General features: G+C 39.5%; 1 protein-coding gene across 1 annotated transcript in view; it reads right to left on the reverse strand.

Annotated features, from left to right (window-relative positions):
* Positions 1 to 17,632, reverse strand: part of LOC132793867 (diacylglycerol kinase 1) — a 47,069-nt gene that overhangs the window by 14,412 nt on the left and 15,025 nt on the right. The window contains exons 3-11 of the mRNA XM_060804006.1: positions 16,280 to 16,361; positions 13,965 to 14,047; positions 8,151 to 8,349; positions 7,774 to 7,963; positions 7,495 to 7,676; positions 3,365 to 3,490; positions 3,049 to 3,173; positions 768 to 876; positions 254 to 385 (exon numbers count right to left, since the gene is read on the reverse strand). Coding sequence (XP_060659989.1) covers positions 254 to 385; positions 768 to 876; positions 3,049 to 3,173; positions 3,365 to 3,490; positions 7,495 to 7,676; positions 7,774 to 7,963; positions 8,151 to 8,349; positions 13,965 to 14,047; positions 16,280 to 16,355 — 1,222 coding nt within the window. The 5' untranslated portion in view covers positions 16,356 to 16,361. The remainder of the gene's footprint in view (positions 1 to 253; positions 386 to 767; positions 877 to 3,048; positions 3,174 to 3,364; positions 3,491 to 7,494; positions 7,677 to 7,773; positions 7,964 to 8,150; positions 8,350 to 13,964; positions 14,048 to 16,279; positions 16,362 to 17,632) is intronic.

The following is a 17,632-nucleotide window of genomic DNA, read 5'->3' on the forward strand; positions in this document are numbered from 1 at the left end:
CAATCTCAATTTGTGACATCAATATTAAATGTTTTCCATTAAAACTGACGAAACACACATGTGTAATCATCAAACAGACTCAACTCAACTCGACTCGACTCCGACTGACAGATGACTTATGTGCGCTCTGCGAAATGTCCTTTTTGATATTAAAAGTTGAAAATGTGTAATTTCCGCCGCATGTCTGCAGTCAAGGAGTGTGCTCTGAGTACTACGATACTATACGTATTTAAATGTACTTCTCGATACTTACGGACACAGCAGAGACCCTTCTTGCCAAGGCCGACCAACATATTTAGGCAGAGATTGCAGTACGCCGGTTTGCTAAAGTGCTTTAAGCGCCACACGTGGATGCCATCCTCCTTCAGTGTGGTGCTGTCGACGCCTGTAAAATGAGTGCGATAGAGAACGATATTGGAGATTGCATAAAACACTGGGAGAGGGAAATGCGAGCACTTTTTGCATACGTTGCGAAGGTGAAAAATTGCACAGAATAGATACGATTTCATATATGTAGTATATTTTGCTTTTTTTTGCTCAATGTGAACCATCTGCAAATGACTTGATTATTGAGGCAGTCAGAGCAGGGACACAGATATTGTAGAAGGCAGCGGTGGGGGGAGAGGCAATCACAAGAGGCAATCGAGGCACTGAGGCAGTGAGGCGGTAAACGCATTCAAAGCTTCACAGCCACTTGGCGCTCTGGCAGTTAGCAGTCTACCGAAGTAGTTGCAGCTGTTTTTTTGTTTGTTGTTGTGCTCACTCACCTAGCAGGACGAGGAGCGGTATGGTTGTCATGCCGCCACGTTGCCACTCCTCCAAGGACACGGTGCCATCGGCGTCATAGTCAATTTCAACCATCATCTCTTGCAGTATCTGTAAGTAGGAAAATTGCACAGAGCGTGTGAAAAATGCCGCTGGCTGCTGATGCTGCTGCTCGCTGCTGCTTGCTGTAAGATTTCCTGATTGACGTTCTGTGGCCGCCAAAGTGAAATACAGAAAAGTAAAGGTAATTTTACCCAGAAGTACCCACAACTTTGACTTTGACTTTCATTGCAGGGAAAGTGTAATCCTCGTCAGATAAACCTATTACGACAGTCCTTCTCTCTTCTTTTCCTTTTCGTAACTTACAAAATGAAATTTCAAAATATTTTTTGCAGCCTGGATTGTCTTGAGATTTTACTAAGGCATCGCCTGCTGATTATATTTAATTATGGATATAAAACTATGTACATTTTTATATCCGTTATCCATAGGGTAGAGGGATATTATAACTTTATACCCGCAGGAAATGGATGTAACAGACCTGTATAAAGTATATATGTATGTACATATATTCTATAGTCCGTCTCTCCGTCTGTCGGTATGAATACCTATATGAGTATAAGTGATAGAGCTATAATATTTATATTTCGACAGCACTTGTAATGCTCAGAAGTAAATCTAGTTTGTTTTAAATTTTTGCCACGCCCACTTATGTCCCCGCCAATTGACAAAAATCGAATAGCTGCATTAATTTTGAAGCTAAAGTTGCGATTTTCGGCACATATGTACAATACAACCTATAGCATTCATAATTCCTGAAAAAATTGCGAACTGATAAAAATTGTATAAGTTATTTAAGAAATACGGGATTTAGTTTCTTTGGCTGATAATCTGGTATATTTTGCACTCAATGGTAAATTTGCAGTGTAGTACTATATTTTAAAAACCAAATATATTATTCGGTATATTTTTAGTATTTTCGCGTTAAGTTACTTTGGTAGATTTTAAGAATAATACCGCACAAATGAGTAGCGGGTATCTCACAGTCACTCGACTGTTTTCGCTTTCTTACTTGTTTGCATTTCTTTTCAAACTGAAAGAAATACGAAATTCACTATCAGAGTGCATTTTTCATTTCTCTTTTGGTTTTTGGCTGAAACTATCAATATCCGCTTTACTTTGAATTCCAACTAATCAATTTAATGCAGTGCCGTACCGTTCCGGGCTTGGGCGCAGAAATCCCAAATACATAATCGATATTCATAATGGCCGGCCATAAAATTTATGCGGCATCCTTTGGGGGTTTCGTTCGCTTCGCTTTTAACCGGAAATGAATTTCAGAATTATGCAATTCATTAAGTGTTTTGATTATTATTTCTGTTTCAACTATGCCACGAACGAACTCCTTTCGCTCGTTGACTCTCTGCAGGCTGGCTGGTCACAGCAAAAGGGCAGAAGAATTTTGATTAAAATATTTTCTATATCTGCTTTGAATTTAAAGTATGTGGCACCCTCGCCGCTCTTCGCCTTGGCATCATCATCATAAACCCATCATAGAAATGGAAATGACAGTGAGCCGAAACCCCAATTCCAATTCCAAATGCTGTCTTTCTCTCTCGCGCTATCTATCTCTCAGTTCAGAAGTATCTTAAAGTCATCGCCATCATTGCGGCATAACCCGAGGGTATTTTGTTAATTGAGTTTTGTGGCGCTTTGACTTTATTTGTGGCCTTAATGTGGCTACCAAGGGGCATTTCTGGTTGTTCTTGTCGTTGTTGTGCTTACTTATTTTTCTAGTTCACTCTCGCTCTGACAAGTTGAGCGATTACTTAACTATGCTGCGCTGTGTGGTATGAGGGTACAAGTAGATCACAGTCGAGAAGACTTCGCCAGCATTCGTTTTCGGTTAGTTGTCGAAACTATTAAGTCCCTTAAGTTGGCAGTTGGTCTTCGGTTTGTGGTCGAGAATGAAATGAATGCCACCCAGCTATTGGCTACTGGCTACTGGCAACTTGGATTGCCTCCAAAACAATAAAATGAAATTAATTTCGATTGCTTTTTCCAAATGCTCGTAAGTAATTGAAAAACTTTTACCCGGACTTTGGCTCTGGCTCTCATGTTGAGAGGAGAAGCAATCAGAAAGCATTTGATGATTGCTTGATTGTTTTCTGCGTTGGCCATCATTAAGTATAAACACAATTGATTGGCACTGATTGCAATAATCAGTTTTAAATGTAAACCGCTTAACGTAGGTACGTTTACGTTTTGTGTGTTTGTACTCACCGGACGCAACTCGCTGACATCCCAGCCAAGATATTCGGCGACGGCCATCATCTGATTAACAATGGCATCCATTTCGGCGGTGTCGAGCACGCCATTGCTGTCCGTATCGTACAGGCGAAACATGACTGTAATAACAAATGAATAAATGAATAAACGACTGGCATGAATAAATGAATGAATGAGTGCATAAATTAATGAATGACCAACAGCTGACTGCCAGTTAAGGCCCAAGCCAAAGGTCAAGTGTGCAGGCAGCCAGCTGCTGCTGGTCATCTAAAGGTAACGTTGTTGTTGTTGTTGTTGTTGCTTCACTTACATTCGAGCTTATCCTCTGGCCGTCCGGCCTCGAGCAGTGATAAATAGCAGACGACATCCTTCAGCGGAACCTTAAGTGTCAAAGGATCAAAGTGTGAGAGTTTACGTGTCAGCAGCTTAATGTCAGCTGTAAGTGAAAGCAAAAGCAAAAGTACAAGTTTCAACAATACAGTTTCAGTTTCGGTTTCAGTTGCAGTTTCAGTTTTAGTTTAAGTCCTTTCAAAAATACACACACACATACACATTCGCAGTGTTGTTAGTTAAGCTTTCAATCAATCTAAAGTCGCTGAATTCGTGTATTTTTGAGCAGTTGGTTTGTTTACTCTCCCCAGTTGTCATTGATTGAGTACTTGACTGACTGACTATTTGACTGACTGACTGTCTGACTGACTGAGTGAGTGAATAAATGTTTTGCTTGTAGTGCGTTGCAGCTGCATTTGACAGCTTAAAGTTGTCCCTTGTTTGTTTTTCTCTTCGACACTCATTAATGCTTAATGCTGATTGCCACCAATTGACCCGCGCGACCCAAAAGCTTTTTCAACTTTGCCTTTTTGCTTTTAATAAACTTTGCCATCGAACGGGAGAGCAAGAGAGAGAAACAGGAAATGTTTTTGCAATTTAACGCCAGCTTGCAAAGAACGAACCCAATCAAAAATTTTCAGCAAAGTCTCATTAATATAAACCTATGACCCAAACTTTGCTCATCATCCGCAACATTATAAAACACAACAAGAAAGAGAGAGATGCAGACCGAAATGTTGCCCTCTTTATTTAATGCGTATTTATTAAATATTAATTTATTTATTTTTTGAAATGCTCTTTCAAAGCTTGTTGCTAACGACATTTCTATCGATTTTCACACAAAACAATCAAATAATAATAAAAAGAAAAAGGTAAGGACACAACAAAAAATGCGAGTTGTCCCATTCAGAGAAGTATTCTTCATTTCATTTCGTTTTCATTATTTTCTTTTCTTTATTGTTGTTGTTGATGTTGTCGTTCTTGTTGTCGTGATTTCTTCTCATGTTTTTTGGGCTGTAATTCAAGTACTTTTATGGGATGTTAGGCAAATTCTCATAAGTTATATAAACACATTTGAGCCTCTTGGTAATTGGCCTTGTGTGTTGGCTTACAAATTACTTAGCCGAGGGTAGAAGGACCTCTCAAGTGTACGTGTGTGTGTGTGTGTGTGTGTGGGTGTGTATGCTTGTCTGTATGTGTGTGTGTGTGGTATTTCAGCTAATTATGTTTACATTTCCATGAATGGCATTAGGAGTAGTTTGCCAATAAATGCTAATATATGCGTCGAGTGTGGCCTAAGCATTGGTTAATATTTACATTTCATATTAATAACTAAATGAGACTTGCCCAGGACAGACTTTTGCTCTTTGTCTTTATCTTTGGCCAGAGCAAACAATTTGTCGCTTGATGAATGCATCAATTACACACACATACACACACACACGAACATACGTATACGTTTATGTATATTTGTCTGTGTGTGCGTTCTGATCAATGTCAACGCATTTCAGCCAATAAATTTAATTTGCTGAGCACACAGCGAAATAAAATATATATGTATGTATATAGAATGTATGCAGAATGTATGTGGGAAAAAAACCAAAGCAAAACTAATCCAATTAGCGCTTACAGCGCCCACACACATTGAGCGCAGAGGGGTCAGATGCGGTGAAGGGGAATGAGCGGAAAGCCTATGCCATGTTTTACTTACTTAATATATAATGCTAATAGCAATGCTCTGGCAAAAAAGGAAGGCACACAGTGCTCATATTGTTTGTTGTTGTTCTTTGCCTTTTTTCCCAAACGCAATTTTTCCCCAGTTCGGGCATAAATGAGGACAAAGGACGTTCGAAGTGAGAGAGGGAGACAGAGAGAGAGAGAGTGAGCGAAAGGGAGACAGCCTCACAATTGCTGCTAAAATGCGTGAAACGACAGGCCGAACAAAAAGCAATGGAAAACAAAAGGCAAAAAGGAAAAAAAAACACACACATACAAAACGAAAAAAGAATAAACGCAAAAAGAGAAAAAAATGAAATGAAATTTACGTTCATTAATCATTCGTGCACATTTCAAACGAAGCGAAATGAATGAAACCAAATGGCGAATGCGAAGCAGCATCAGCATCAGCATCCTAAGAGGAACACTGGCCACAGCAGTAAGAACTGTAGCTGTAGAAACAGCAATAAAATCGGGAAGTAGAAAAGGCAGCAGCATCAGAAGGAGGAGCTGCAAACGAAGTCAGTGAAATAACTTTTCGCAGCATACTTTTAGGCGTGTATTTTCTACTGTATGCCAGTATGTGTACTTGTTGTGTCTGCCTGTGTGTATGTGTAGGTGTGTGTGTTTGTGTGCGGAAAGCAATGAATGTTAATTTTACGCATTGGCGCGGCGCACTTTGAGAAAATGCAAAAATGCTCTAATTGGGCGTTGATTTACGACATGATCTAAGACATTGGCGCCTGCCCTAATGAATACCCTGCTAAAGTTTTTGACGAGGGTTGATAAGTGACCAGCTGACCCAGTATTTAATTAGCGTATTTACTTAAGAAAAGGTTTGTTGTATTTTTAAACGCATGAGAAAGAATAGAGAGTACTTTAGATTACCCCAAAAATGACAGGACGGAATAAACCAAATTTTGATTATTTAATTATCGTATTTGCTAAAGGAATTATTTGTAATATTTTGTCATGAATAAAACATTTGAAAAATTATCTTAGATTTTTCTATAAACAGTAAAATAAATTTGAATTATTTGTTATGTTTTGTATACTTTCGTATATTTTTGTTATTTTAGTTATTTAACTGAATGCGTTAGTCGCTCTGACACATATAATTCTAATAAGGAATTGTATATTATTTGTTACTTCAATAAAATAATAATAATAATAGTTATTTTTTCATCAAGCGTTTTCATAATTGTTTTTTCGTAGTTATTTATTTAATTATTCTTTTTCTTAGCTATTTTTCTTGTTCACTTTAATGTTTACTAGAAATTTATAATCTCCTAAACCTAATATAATGACCATCCTTGCATTTTCCTTCGAAACACACTCCACATCAAAGTGTTTAGTGTAATCTGTTAGAGATTACATGATTATTTAGTGAGTCTTATAAGATATCTTACAGTGCGGCCTGCTAAAGTATTTGGCTTGTTTTTGTTATGCCAGCACTTCCGTTTCCGCTTCTGCTTGCCCTTTTGCTGTTTCGCGTTTTGTCGTAACTTTTGTCTCCACTTGTTTGGGTCGGTTTTTAGGACTCAGTTTTCAGTTGAGCTTCGGCATTTGCTTGCCATTTTTACATAATTTATGAACTCTTGCACTCACGAATTAGCGCTGCGGATTTGTGTTTACCTCTAGTTGGGGCTCCATTCACTAATTAGTAAGTAAGCCAAAACTTTTCGATTTGCTTTAGTAAACAACGAATAAAGCGAGGGGCGATTTTCTCCCCCTATCTTTCTTTCTCGCTCTCTGCCTGTCAGTCGGTAATTGGACTCTGGGTTTGGGATCTTGGATTACTTGGGTATAGGTTGTAACTACTGTCTCAGTCTCCGTCTCTGTCTCAATCTTATTCAACGCTGCTGTCTTCCTTTTGCTCATTTATTATGCGCGTGCTGCGTGGCAAATGCCATGCAATTTTGCATCTGAATTGGCTGTAAAGCTGTCCCGACTGTCGCGATGTCGAGCTGTCTGTCGCCAAAGTAATCAGTTTACAAGTGACAGCCGCAACGCTGACAGTTGCAAATGCTTGCAGCTGCTGCAATTGAAATTCTCAAGATGCCGCGTACAATTTGCATACTCCTCACGCTCTTCCTGTTTCTGTTTCTCTCCTGTAAACCCAATCTATAAGTAAGTTTTGAGGCAAGCCACAGCCCATTGAGCCCCCACTGCCCACACTGTTAACCACGCCCACAGTTGGCTAATTGCAGTTGACTTGGCCTGTATGCTGTGCACAATGGCCGCCTAATTGAAGCTCCAACTCAATGACGAACTGTAACTCATATGCTGTGTGTAATTTTCTCATTTCTCAATTGTCGATGATGTCGCCTCCCCCTGCCCACCTCATTCCCCTCATTTCCCCTGTGCACCCACTCGAATCTAATTAATACTTACTATCAATTTTGCAATTAACGGAATTGTTGCTCTTCTTCGAGGAATTGCGCGACATTTGCGAGTGGTTCGTCTGCGAGTGCGATGGACTCGAGTCAATCGAACGACGGGCGGCGTTGTTCGCCTGGAACATGCTCGGCCCACTGGCCAATGGACTCGGCGTCACTGTCAACATTGGATGCACACTGCCTGCAAAAAGAACAAACACACACACACACAGAGACACAATTAAAGTGTTTCGCAAAAATGAAGAAACACACAATCGCACACACGAAGTTATACTTGCCTGTCTTGCTGGGATCATGTGTCAAATGGCCACCGAGAGCCAAAGAGTGCTGCAACTTGTCCGTAATGCCATGGATTTTGTCCACAAAGCTGGTGCGTGCCTGGGCCTGATTTGGGGCATCGCCAGCGCCAACAATGCTGCATTGTGGCATCAGTTCGGCAATGCTGTTGATGTTCGGTATGGAGCCTAATTACAAACCCCCCCACAAAAGAGAAATGTGCTGCAATTATTAAACTGACTTTTGCTTGGTTCTCTTTTGCTCAGCCACATTCACATCCATCTCCGTGTCCAGCGACAGAAAATGAATATGGATGTGGATTCGGATGTGGATGCGGATGTGGATGTGTGGTATCCAGCAAAGCATAAGGCTTACCCTTCGTATGGGACGTGACTGGGGCACAGGCGGCGGTGCTGCTAATGGCCGCCATTTGATTGAGCGCCTTGCCATGCAGCTGTGCCTGGGTGACATTTGGCTTAAGGAACGACACGAACAAATGCTTGGCCAAGTCCAGCGGTGTCTCGCAGTCCAGAAACGCGTCCAAAAACCGCCGAAAGCCATCGAAATCAATGTCCTGTCGCACATACCGATAAAGAGAAAGAGAGATAAAAAAGAGAGAGAGAGAGTGTGAGAGTGTTTTAAATTAGAACTTTAAAATTGGTTTCATATAGTCGATGCTTGTAGAATTTGTAATTATTTGATGCACAGAGCCCAAATAGCAAAAATGGTTATATAATTCTCCTGATTTCGGTTGCCTTGCGTCATGTACGTGACTGTAAATGTCCTTTGAGGATCTACCGCAGTTTTATTTTTGTGCGCTCACAACAACTTTCAGGCGAGAGTCAGTGGGAGGCAATGGAAAGGAGGAGACAGGATAGCTGGCTGGCAAAGCCACAATGGTCTCCACAATAGGCCTTGAAGAGTGACACTGGAACCTCTGGCTGAATTACATGTCAACAGCACGTGTAGCTACGTATTGTCAATACAACAACGCACTGACATTGATAGACATACTTGCCACGCAGCCTCCACACACACTCGCACACACACACTCACACACACGCACTGTAGAGCGAAGGATGCCTTGTTGTATAAGCATAAATGACGATATAAGCCTCTTACAATATAACCATTCTCCATTCTCAATTTTCCAGTTACCATTTATCAGTAACCAGTTATGGGTTTACTCGCTACTCGTTACTTGCTCTCGTTACTCGTTACTGCGGTTATGCCTAGGACGACAGTTAATCAAGGACTCCGATGCTGCGGCATTGTGCAACAGACATTACGCGTGTTCGACGTAGAGTGGGGCACAAACCGTTAATTGGAAAACGAGCGAATGAAGCGAACATAAGACCAATTTATAAGCAAATAGTCAGTGTTCAACTAACAGATACCCTGCATAAAAAGAGCAAATTTGAATAAGACTTTGAACTTTAACAAAATTACACTTTGTGGGATACTATAAATATAATACTATATTTATATAATCTATTAATAGAATTTTCTAGTAAACGGTTGCTGCAGATTTATGTATATTAAAACAACCTATAGAAGATCTGAAAACTAGATGCACTCTTTAAACTGAACCATTAATAAAATATCCTTTTAATGAATATTCTAGTTTCTGAGTTCATTTTACTTCTCACTGAACAACCTGTTCAATTTGTATTACTTTTATTATTGTTTTTAAAACCAAAATCTATTTATATCTAATAAAGTCAGTCTAAAGTGAATATATAACGAAATTAAGTAAACATGGAATAAATTTGCCAACGCAGAATTACAAAATGTAAGCTACTCCATTAATTTAAAATGTTTAATCTTAAGTCATTAAGCATATATTTTAATTCCCCATTTCAGTATCAACCGATACGCTCGCTTTGAATATTGCGTGGATAAAGTAGATGCCACAAAACGCTTTATAGAAAGGCGGCATTATCATTATTATCATCGTTATAATGAGCCACACAATCTAGTGCATGCCAAAGATGCTGCTCGACTGCTTGGTTGCTTGGTTACTTTGGCGTTTTAAATTTCGTGCATAAAACAAAATATATGACAGTCCCGACAACATTAAGAATATGCCGAGGTTGGAGTTTACTTAGCTCTCGACTCGTCCCGGGATGGGAAGAGAAATGGAAGTGGGAGAAGGAGAAGGAGAGAGGATTGGGAACGAAACTGGGATTGAGGCTGGCACTTTGGTGTTGGGCATGGGCCATAATGAAACTGAATACAGGCAAATGGAAATTTATATTACGACTACAGCGCAAACAGAAACAAAAGCAAAGCAAAGACAAGAACAACACAAAACTGGCAGCAAGAAGAGCAATAGCGAAATGACTTAAAGAGTGGAGCCAAGCGCAAATAGCAACGACACGCTTAGTGTGTGATACAACAGCAGCAGCGGCAGAAATAGTCAAGGCATATTGTATAACACACTCATTCACACTCGCACACACACACACTCTCTCACACACTCGCACTATAATAATGGCACGCGAATTGCGTTAACAAAATTTATTTAGCAAGCAACGAGATACGCGAGCGAAAGCAGCAGCAACAGCAACAGCAGCACCAGATAGGAGAGAGTCTCAAACACTGCTGAGGCAGCAGCCTCTTTAGGCTCCACGCAATTGCCCCTAAAAATCCGTTGTGCTTCTCTAGTTTTGGTGTCATTCCAGTGTGTGTGTGTGAGTGTCGTTATGCGTGAGCGCGTGGTTTAATGAATAAATATTCAAGCATATTGAGGGGCTGAGAGAACAGTGCGTATGCGTGATATCCATTACATTCACACACACACACACACATATACGGGCGTTGATAATCACACGAGCGTGTCGCGCTTTTGGGCCATTTGACCAGTTTATCATACGCTGCACACTCACACCTCCTCGTCCACCTCCTCCTCCTTCTCCGCATGCCATGGCAAGTCATCCATGAGTATAATCTGCGCTTTGCATGCATTATGTACGAACAGAGAACAGAGCATAGCATACTTTTCGGTGCTGGCTATGCGTAAATTATGTATACGCCACGTAACCCACAGTGCAAATCACATTTGATATCTGCACTGACAACAAATGTGCGCATTCCTCTCCCGAAAATAAATTTCCATTGTCAGCGGAAAATGCATTTTCATTGCTCCGCATTGTGCAACAATGGCAAATGTGGAGCAATGCGGGATTAGCTCTGCTTGAGCCAAGCCATCGCAGTGCCTTGCACTTGAGTTAAGTACACCAGCAGCAGCATCTTCAGCACCAGCAGCAGCAGCAGCTTGACATACTGAAATTACATATTAAACACAGCAGCCGCAGGGGAAAATGGAGGAAAGCTGAGCTTGGATTCAATGTCGCTGATGTAATGTTGTTAATTCCGCTTTCAGCTGCCGGCGATTTGACAAGCAGCTCAGTTTGCAGCATTTACTGCTGCTTCGATACTCTCTCAACTGATTCATTATGCTGGGCATTAGGAAAACATGAGCAAGACCCGCCTCAAAGACGACTCAAATAAATTTACAGTATTTCATCAAGTCAGAGGACGACGACAACATAACTCAATGGCAAAGCCAATCGCTTCAAGCTTCAACAGCTTCTGAACAGTAAAAAACAACAACAACAACATCAAGTCACTTCAACATCAGCCATGAGCAGTTGCCTTTTAATTAACTTAATTGAAGCGTTCAAGCTGAAATTGTAGAAGGAGCTGAAACAGCAACAGCAACAGAAAACGCAACTGAAAGCAACCTCAAGCGTTTTGCGAGGCGACCAAGCAGCCATATAAGCAGCTTTTCATAAAAAATGTACGCAAACTACAAATGCGGGTGACATTCTCAAATATCCTGCACTAAACCAACTTATAATAAACGTACAATAAAGTTGAAAGCCCCATACAACTTCACTTAAGCCTGAGTTTGGTTTCCATGGTATGAAAAAACAAGTGAAAAAGCTGTGGACGAGTGTGCTTGACGTTGAGATACCCTCTACTCATTCTGTCTAATATACTAAACTATATAGCGATATGGACTAAAATATATCAAAAGCAATATTTAATATAATAAATTGTACCGAAAAATTTAGTTGATACAAACATCTAAAATAAAATACCAACAAAATACTAAAAAATAGTATATCTACATACCATAGACTACAAATTATACCTGATTGTTCAACTAAGACTCTACAGCTGCAGCCATTTTTTGATAATCAAGAATATATATCCTTTATACATATGTTGGGTATACAAAGAAAAGTACGCTTTCAGTTTGATTTTAGCTAACTGGCAAACGCACGTAACATACTAACTAACATACATACATACATATATAGTAAGTTCGTATGGCCAAAACTGGATTTAGTTAGCTGGTAGTTGGAGCAACTTCAACATAACATGGCACTTTGTTTCCTTTTCATTTGATGGAATATTTAGTGGAATTACTTTCAGCGCGTCAAATCCAGCAGCAACAAATTCATACCAAACATATTTGTAGTGCGCCAAAAAGTGCGAACTTTTAAGGAGAGAGGTGAGGCGGGTGCGAAAGGGAGAACCAAATAGAAACGAGATATTCCATTTTTCGTAGTGTCTGTCGAACGTGTTCAATATCAAAGTGAATGCAGTAAAAGCTTAAAAAAATATTCACTTCCCATCAAATTGCTGGCTAAATATGTATTTGTGTGTTTGAGTGTGTAGGTGTAGGTGAGCGAGTGTATGTGTGTGTGTGTGAGTACGATGCACAGAAACAGAACAAACTTAATTATACTTTTTTCCATTTCGTTACACTGCCAAAAGATACACAGTCCCAATGCGAGCGAATAACATTTTCTGTCTACTTCTCTCTCTATGTGTGTGTGTGTGAGTAGTGTCCTGTTTGCATTCGTATTGAGGTTAAATGAGCATGGCTGAGTAGATTTGACAACAAATTGCAAACCCAATGCGCTGCTGCTCAACACACAAACATGGATCATTCTCGGTGCGCCTCGTGTTGAGTGTTCTGTCTATTTGCAGAATTTGATTGCATTATGTGTGTGTGTGTGTGCGGCGGGTGTGTGTGTGGCTGTGTGAGTAGCTGTCAGTGTATGGTAATGTATTGTTAATGAATTAAATTTGACAACATGTTATTAATGCATTAATATTTAAAGCATTAACTACACAAAGCATAATGCTAAAGAGCTTCAAATTCATATTTCAGATATTCGAAACTCGAGGTTAATTGAAATACAAATTTCTGTCTATCTATATTGTTGTTCGTTTGCCTGTGTTGGTGGGTTCGTAATTGTATATGTGTTTTGGTCCCCCAAGTTATTAATTTGTCTGCTGGCACATTTGTTGATGGCCCGAAAAGTGGAAACTTGAATTTTGCTTAAATTATGGTTGCCAGGTAATCGGAAGCTTTTCCTTTCTTTGCACAAATTGATAATGTTGTGTGTGTCTGTGTGTGTTTTCAATTTAATATAACATCAACCTGTCCGTTCGCCCCTATGTTCTATGGCAAAAGTTTAGTTTTGCTTCTCTCTGACTTGATTTCAATTTGTGGCATTCAGGCGTAAACTTGAAAAATGCCTGTGATTTATTGTATGTATAAGAAGATTTACTTTCAATCTTTCACTTCGTTTTTGCGATACAAAATGCATTCAGAGACTGAGAGGGAGAGAGGGAGAGAGAGAGAGAGAGAGCACAAAGCACTGGCATAGTAGACTGACAAAACGACAGGAGTTTGGCTTTGGCCCGTATCCTTGTCAGTTGTGTTGGTGTGATTCGAGTTTTGGCTCTTACTCTTAGTTGGTCCTTGGATTTGGCTCGTCTTTCATCAGCTTACAATAGAGCCTTGAGCTCACTTTAAATGCTTAGTATACAAGTAGATATATCTGGGGCTTAGTCCAAAATACCTATGTATGTATGTAACTGTAACCCTAAGCCCTAATCGTTGTAATCGGTAACGGCAACGGCAACCTTGACTTGTCTTCTGTCCAACTACCTTGAAGCGGGTCTCAGGACTTGGGTCTTGACTCCTCATTCCTCACTCTCCGCCTCGGACTCCGACACGGACTCGGACAGCGATGCCTCGTCGCTTACTTTATGTGAATTAATTGGAAAATTGAAGCGAGCTGGCACATTAAATTTGCCAGAACATATACAAGTGTACATATTTCCATAAAAGATAAATGTAATCTGCTCTTGCTGTTCACTTACCCCATCTGGTATGCATTTGGGCGTGGCCGTCGCACTTGGCGCACAAAACTCCTGGAGCACATCCTGCAGCTTACGCGTCGAATCTGCCATAAATAAAAACAAAGAACAACAAAAAAAAAAAAATATAAAAAGATAAAGCATAAAATTACAATTTATGTATTAAATGAGGAAATTGTGTTGGGTTTATGTTTTGGGTTTATTTTGAGACTAAGTAGACTTGAGTGTGTTAGAAAGATAAGCTGCATGAAATATATTTATTTGAATCATTATTTTATACTCAATGCATGATATACGAATTCTTTGGGTTGCTAAACTGACTTCTTTTAATGCGTCAAAACTAACTAACAAGCTTTAAGTGTGCTAGTAAGATAAGCAGTATTGAATATATTTAATTTAATCTATATTTTCATAAAAAAAAAATTATATGGCAAAAACAGGTTGCATCTGTCGGGTTGTAATTGCTTTGGTTAAAGTATGCAATACATTTTTCTGTATAGTACATTTTTAATGCCGTGGTATATTTTTATACTACTTATGCATATTGGTATATTTTAGTATATTCTGGGTATACACATTCAGTATATTTTAAAGATGATAGAGTCTGTTTAGGTTAGCTTAAATTATTTTATTGCCTGTCTTATTGAAAGTTTGGAATATTTGTTTCTATATAGTACATTTTTAATGCAGTAGTATATTTTTATATTACCTATGTATATTGTTAAATTTCAGTACATTTTGGATATATGTATTCTGTATATTTTAAAGATGATATAGCCTGTTTTGGTTAGATTAAGTTATTTTTATTGCCTGCCTTATTTAAAGTTTAGAATATTTTTTCTGCATAGTATATTTTTAATGCAGTAGTATATTTTTATACTACATATGTAGTATATTTCGGATATATATATTGGGTACATTTTAAATATACTTTTTGATAGATATAGATAGATATTTATTTATATACTGATATTATTATTATTATTAATATTAATATTATTTAAATTAATAATTTGTAATTTATCTTTGGACTACTAAGCTCTCCATTTTTGTTGCGTTTAAATTGAAGATGTCCACTGTGCTCCAGCGTGGACACAAGCGACAATTGCTCCGTTGGCGCCAATTTAATCGACGCCTTAAGTGCGCCACACGGAAGTGGGTTAAATGACAGCTGCGTCAGGTGAGTATGCAAAGCTCTAGCCATAATTAACTAATGGAAACAAAGTTAGTTTTAGTTTAGTGCGCGGTCAGTTGGACATTGACAGACCGCAAACAAATGTTTTTGCAGTCACACTTGATGTGCCCCAAATTGTGGCAGTTGCAGTTGCCGCAGCATTTTATTAACTTAATGAATGTACGACAATCACACACACTCGCACACACACACATAAAGCGGGCAGCTGCAACCGCAGTGAATTGTGAGTGTTGTTGCGAGTGCTTGCACTTGCACAGCTGTCGTTGTCGTTGTCGTTGACACTCGGCAGTCGAAACCACTCGAAGAGCACTTTAATAGCAAAAGTGCCACACCCAGAAGGCGCTTCATATTAGTGTCTGTGCTCTGCTGTGCTTGACAGCCTCGATTGTTATTACTACGACAGTGAGAGTACACACACACAATTTTTAATCACACTCTCCCAGAAAGTGCAGTCCAACATACTTTAAGAGGAGCGAAGCAGAAGGAGAAGGAGGAGGAGGTGTTGGGAGAGTGAAATGGAGAGCCTTTAAAAGCCGCACACAGACAAGTGGACTTAGTTATATGGGCGAAGTAAGTGCGAGAGCTGAAAGCAACCTTTAGCCAGTGCAATATCCGGTTTGAGTTGAAAGCCAAAGCCAAATTTCGAGTAACACACAGGTAACTACTTTAGAATGTCAGGGAGAAGCATTTGGCTTGAGCTGCAGCTGGGATTACCAAACAGACAGACTAAAGTATATCGAAAAGCTGCTGCACAAAGATGCCAACGCATCATCATCATCATCATCAGCAGCAATAAGAGCATCAGCAATGAAAGAAGCCTCAGCATTTGCTTCAGTATCAAGTTTGACTTGAAACTCTCGCACATCATTATTGAGGTTTCCGCACGCTGTGCGTAACAATGTTGCAAGAGTTGCTTATTAATGAAATGCGAGTGCCACAGCACAATTGTAAATTCAATAAATCCACACAGAGTAAATGCAAATTGCATTATGCTGTTGATGCTGCTGCTGCTGCTGGCAAATGAGAAGCCAATTCAATTTGAACCCAAAGCCGCACGCATTGATGAACAATACCGTCATAATTGTATATATATATATATATGTATATAGATTGTTGCACTTACATGAGGCCAATTCCTGCAGCTGCAAAAACTCGCGCGGCGATAATTTATCCCATTTGTGTGCAATGCCAATATTCATATTTGCCTGAAAGTATGCAATAAAAATGAAGACAAATTGTAATGCGCTCTTGGCCAAACAAATACAACTACAAAATGTATGAGTGTGTTTGTGTGTGTGAGTTTGTGGCATAATTTATTACCTTTTACCATATGCAAATGTAAAATGATTCATTTTAACACACCAATACGAGTACAAATAGGAAATTCAGGGCTTTTGGGACGTGCCCCCAGTGATAGCCAATCAAAACTAAATTGCTGAAAAACTGTTTGGCAGACACACACACACACACACATGTATACACGCACTCACACTTATACGCATTCAATCTGCACAGATAGAGAGAACATAAATTGATTTGTATTTTTAGATATTTTCCAAACTAGAAACAACAGGAAGTTTGAGGACATCGGCATGATTTTTTGTTCATGAGCTTAGCCATAATTATGTTTGATTTTGATAATCGATAATGTCCTTCCTCAGCTCCCTCCCTTTTCCCTGTACCTCGTCATAGTACGTTAAGTGTGCTTCGTCATATCCGTGGCGTCATCTGATGTGGCGCATGTCATTTGTCTTTGCGCTGTTTGATGGCAACTAGGGAATAGTCGCAAACACACAGAGACACCCACACATACCCACACTTGTCCCTCGCATTCTACACCCACACTTACATATATGAGAACGACACACGCCCCGTGGGGGGCAGGTGCCCAAGTGATAGACTGATAATTGGACTCCCGCCGAAATGTTTATATATTTCAGTTGTTGTTTGTTTGTATTGTTGCATTTGTATTTTGCGCGTTCTCAATTTGCGATGCGATGCGAGCGCGTTTCGTTTATTTTTTACGCTTCGGCCTTTTGGCATTTATTCATTTCACAAATATTTTTATAAAGCTTTTGTCTCTACATTCGCTTCGACTTGCTCGACTCAGTTATATTTAGATCACTATTCCAAATCCAAAATGTATCAACTGATTGACTGAATTATCATTTCGTCTTGTGGCCAAGAACATTGTCGTTTGTATTGCTCACGTCTCATTTCATGTGTGTGTTTATATTATGTCTGTGTGTGTGTGTGTGTTCTCAATGTGTGCGACAATAAAACAATGTGAGACACTAAAATACAAATACGCTCCCACACTCTAATGTACTGTCTAGTAATATAGTTCCACACTCAATGCCTGACAGTAGTCATTATTTACAGCTCACTTACGCTCATTTGGCACTCCTCTCTCTTCCTCTCCCTCATCCTCACCCTCTTGATTGCTTCTCCTGTTTCCCTCAATTCAACAAGGACG

Source organism: Drosophila nasuta, chromosome 3 (genome assembly GCF_023558535.2).
Source record: "Drosophila nasuta strain 15112-1781.00 chromosome 3, ASM2355853v1, whole genome shotgun sequence".
NCBI lineage: Eukaryota > Metazoa > Arthropoda > Insecta > Diptera > Drosophilidae > Drosophila > Drosophila nasuta.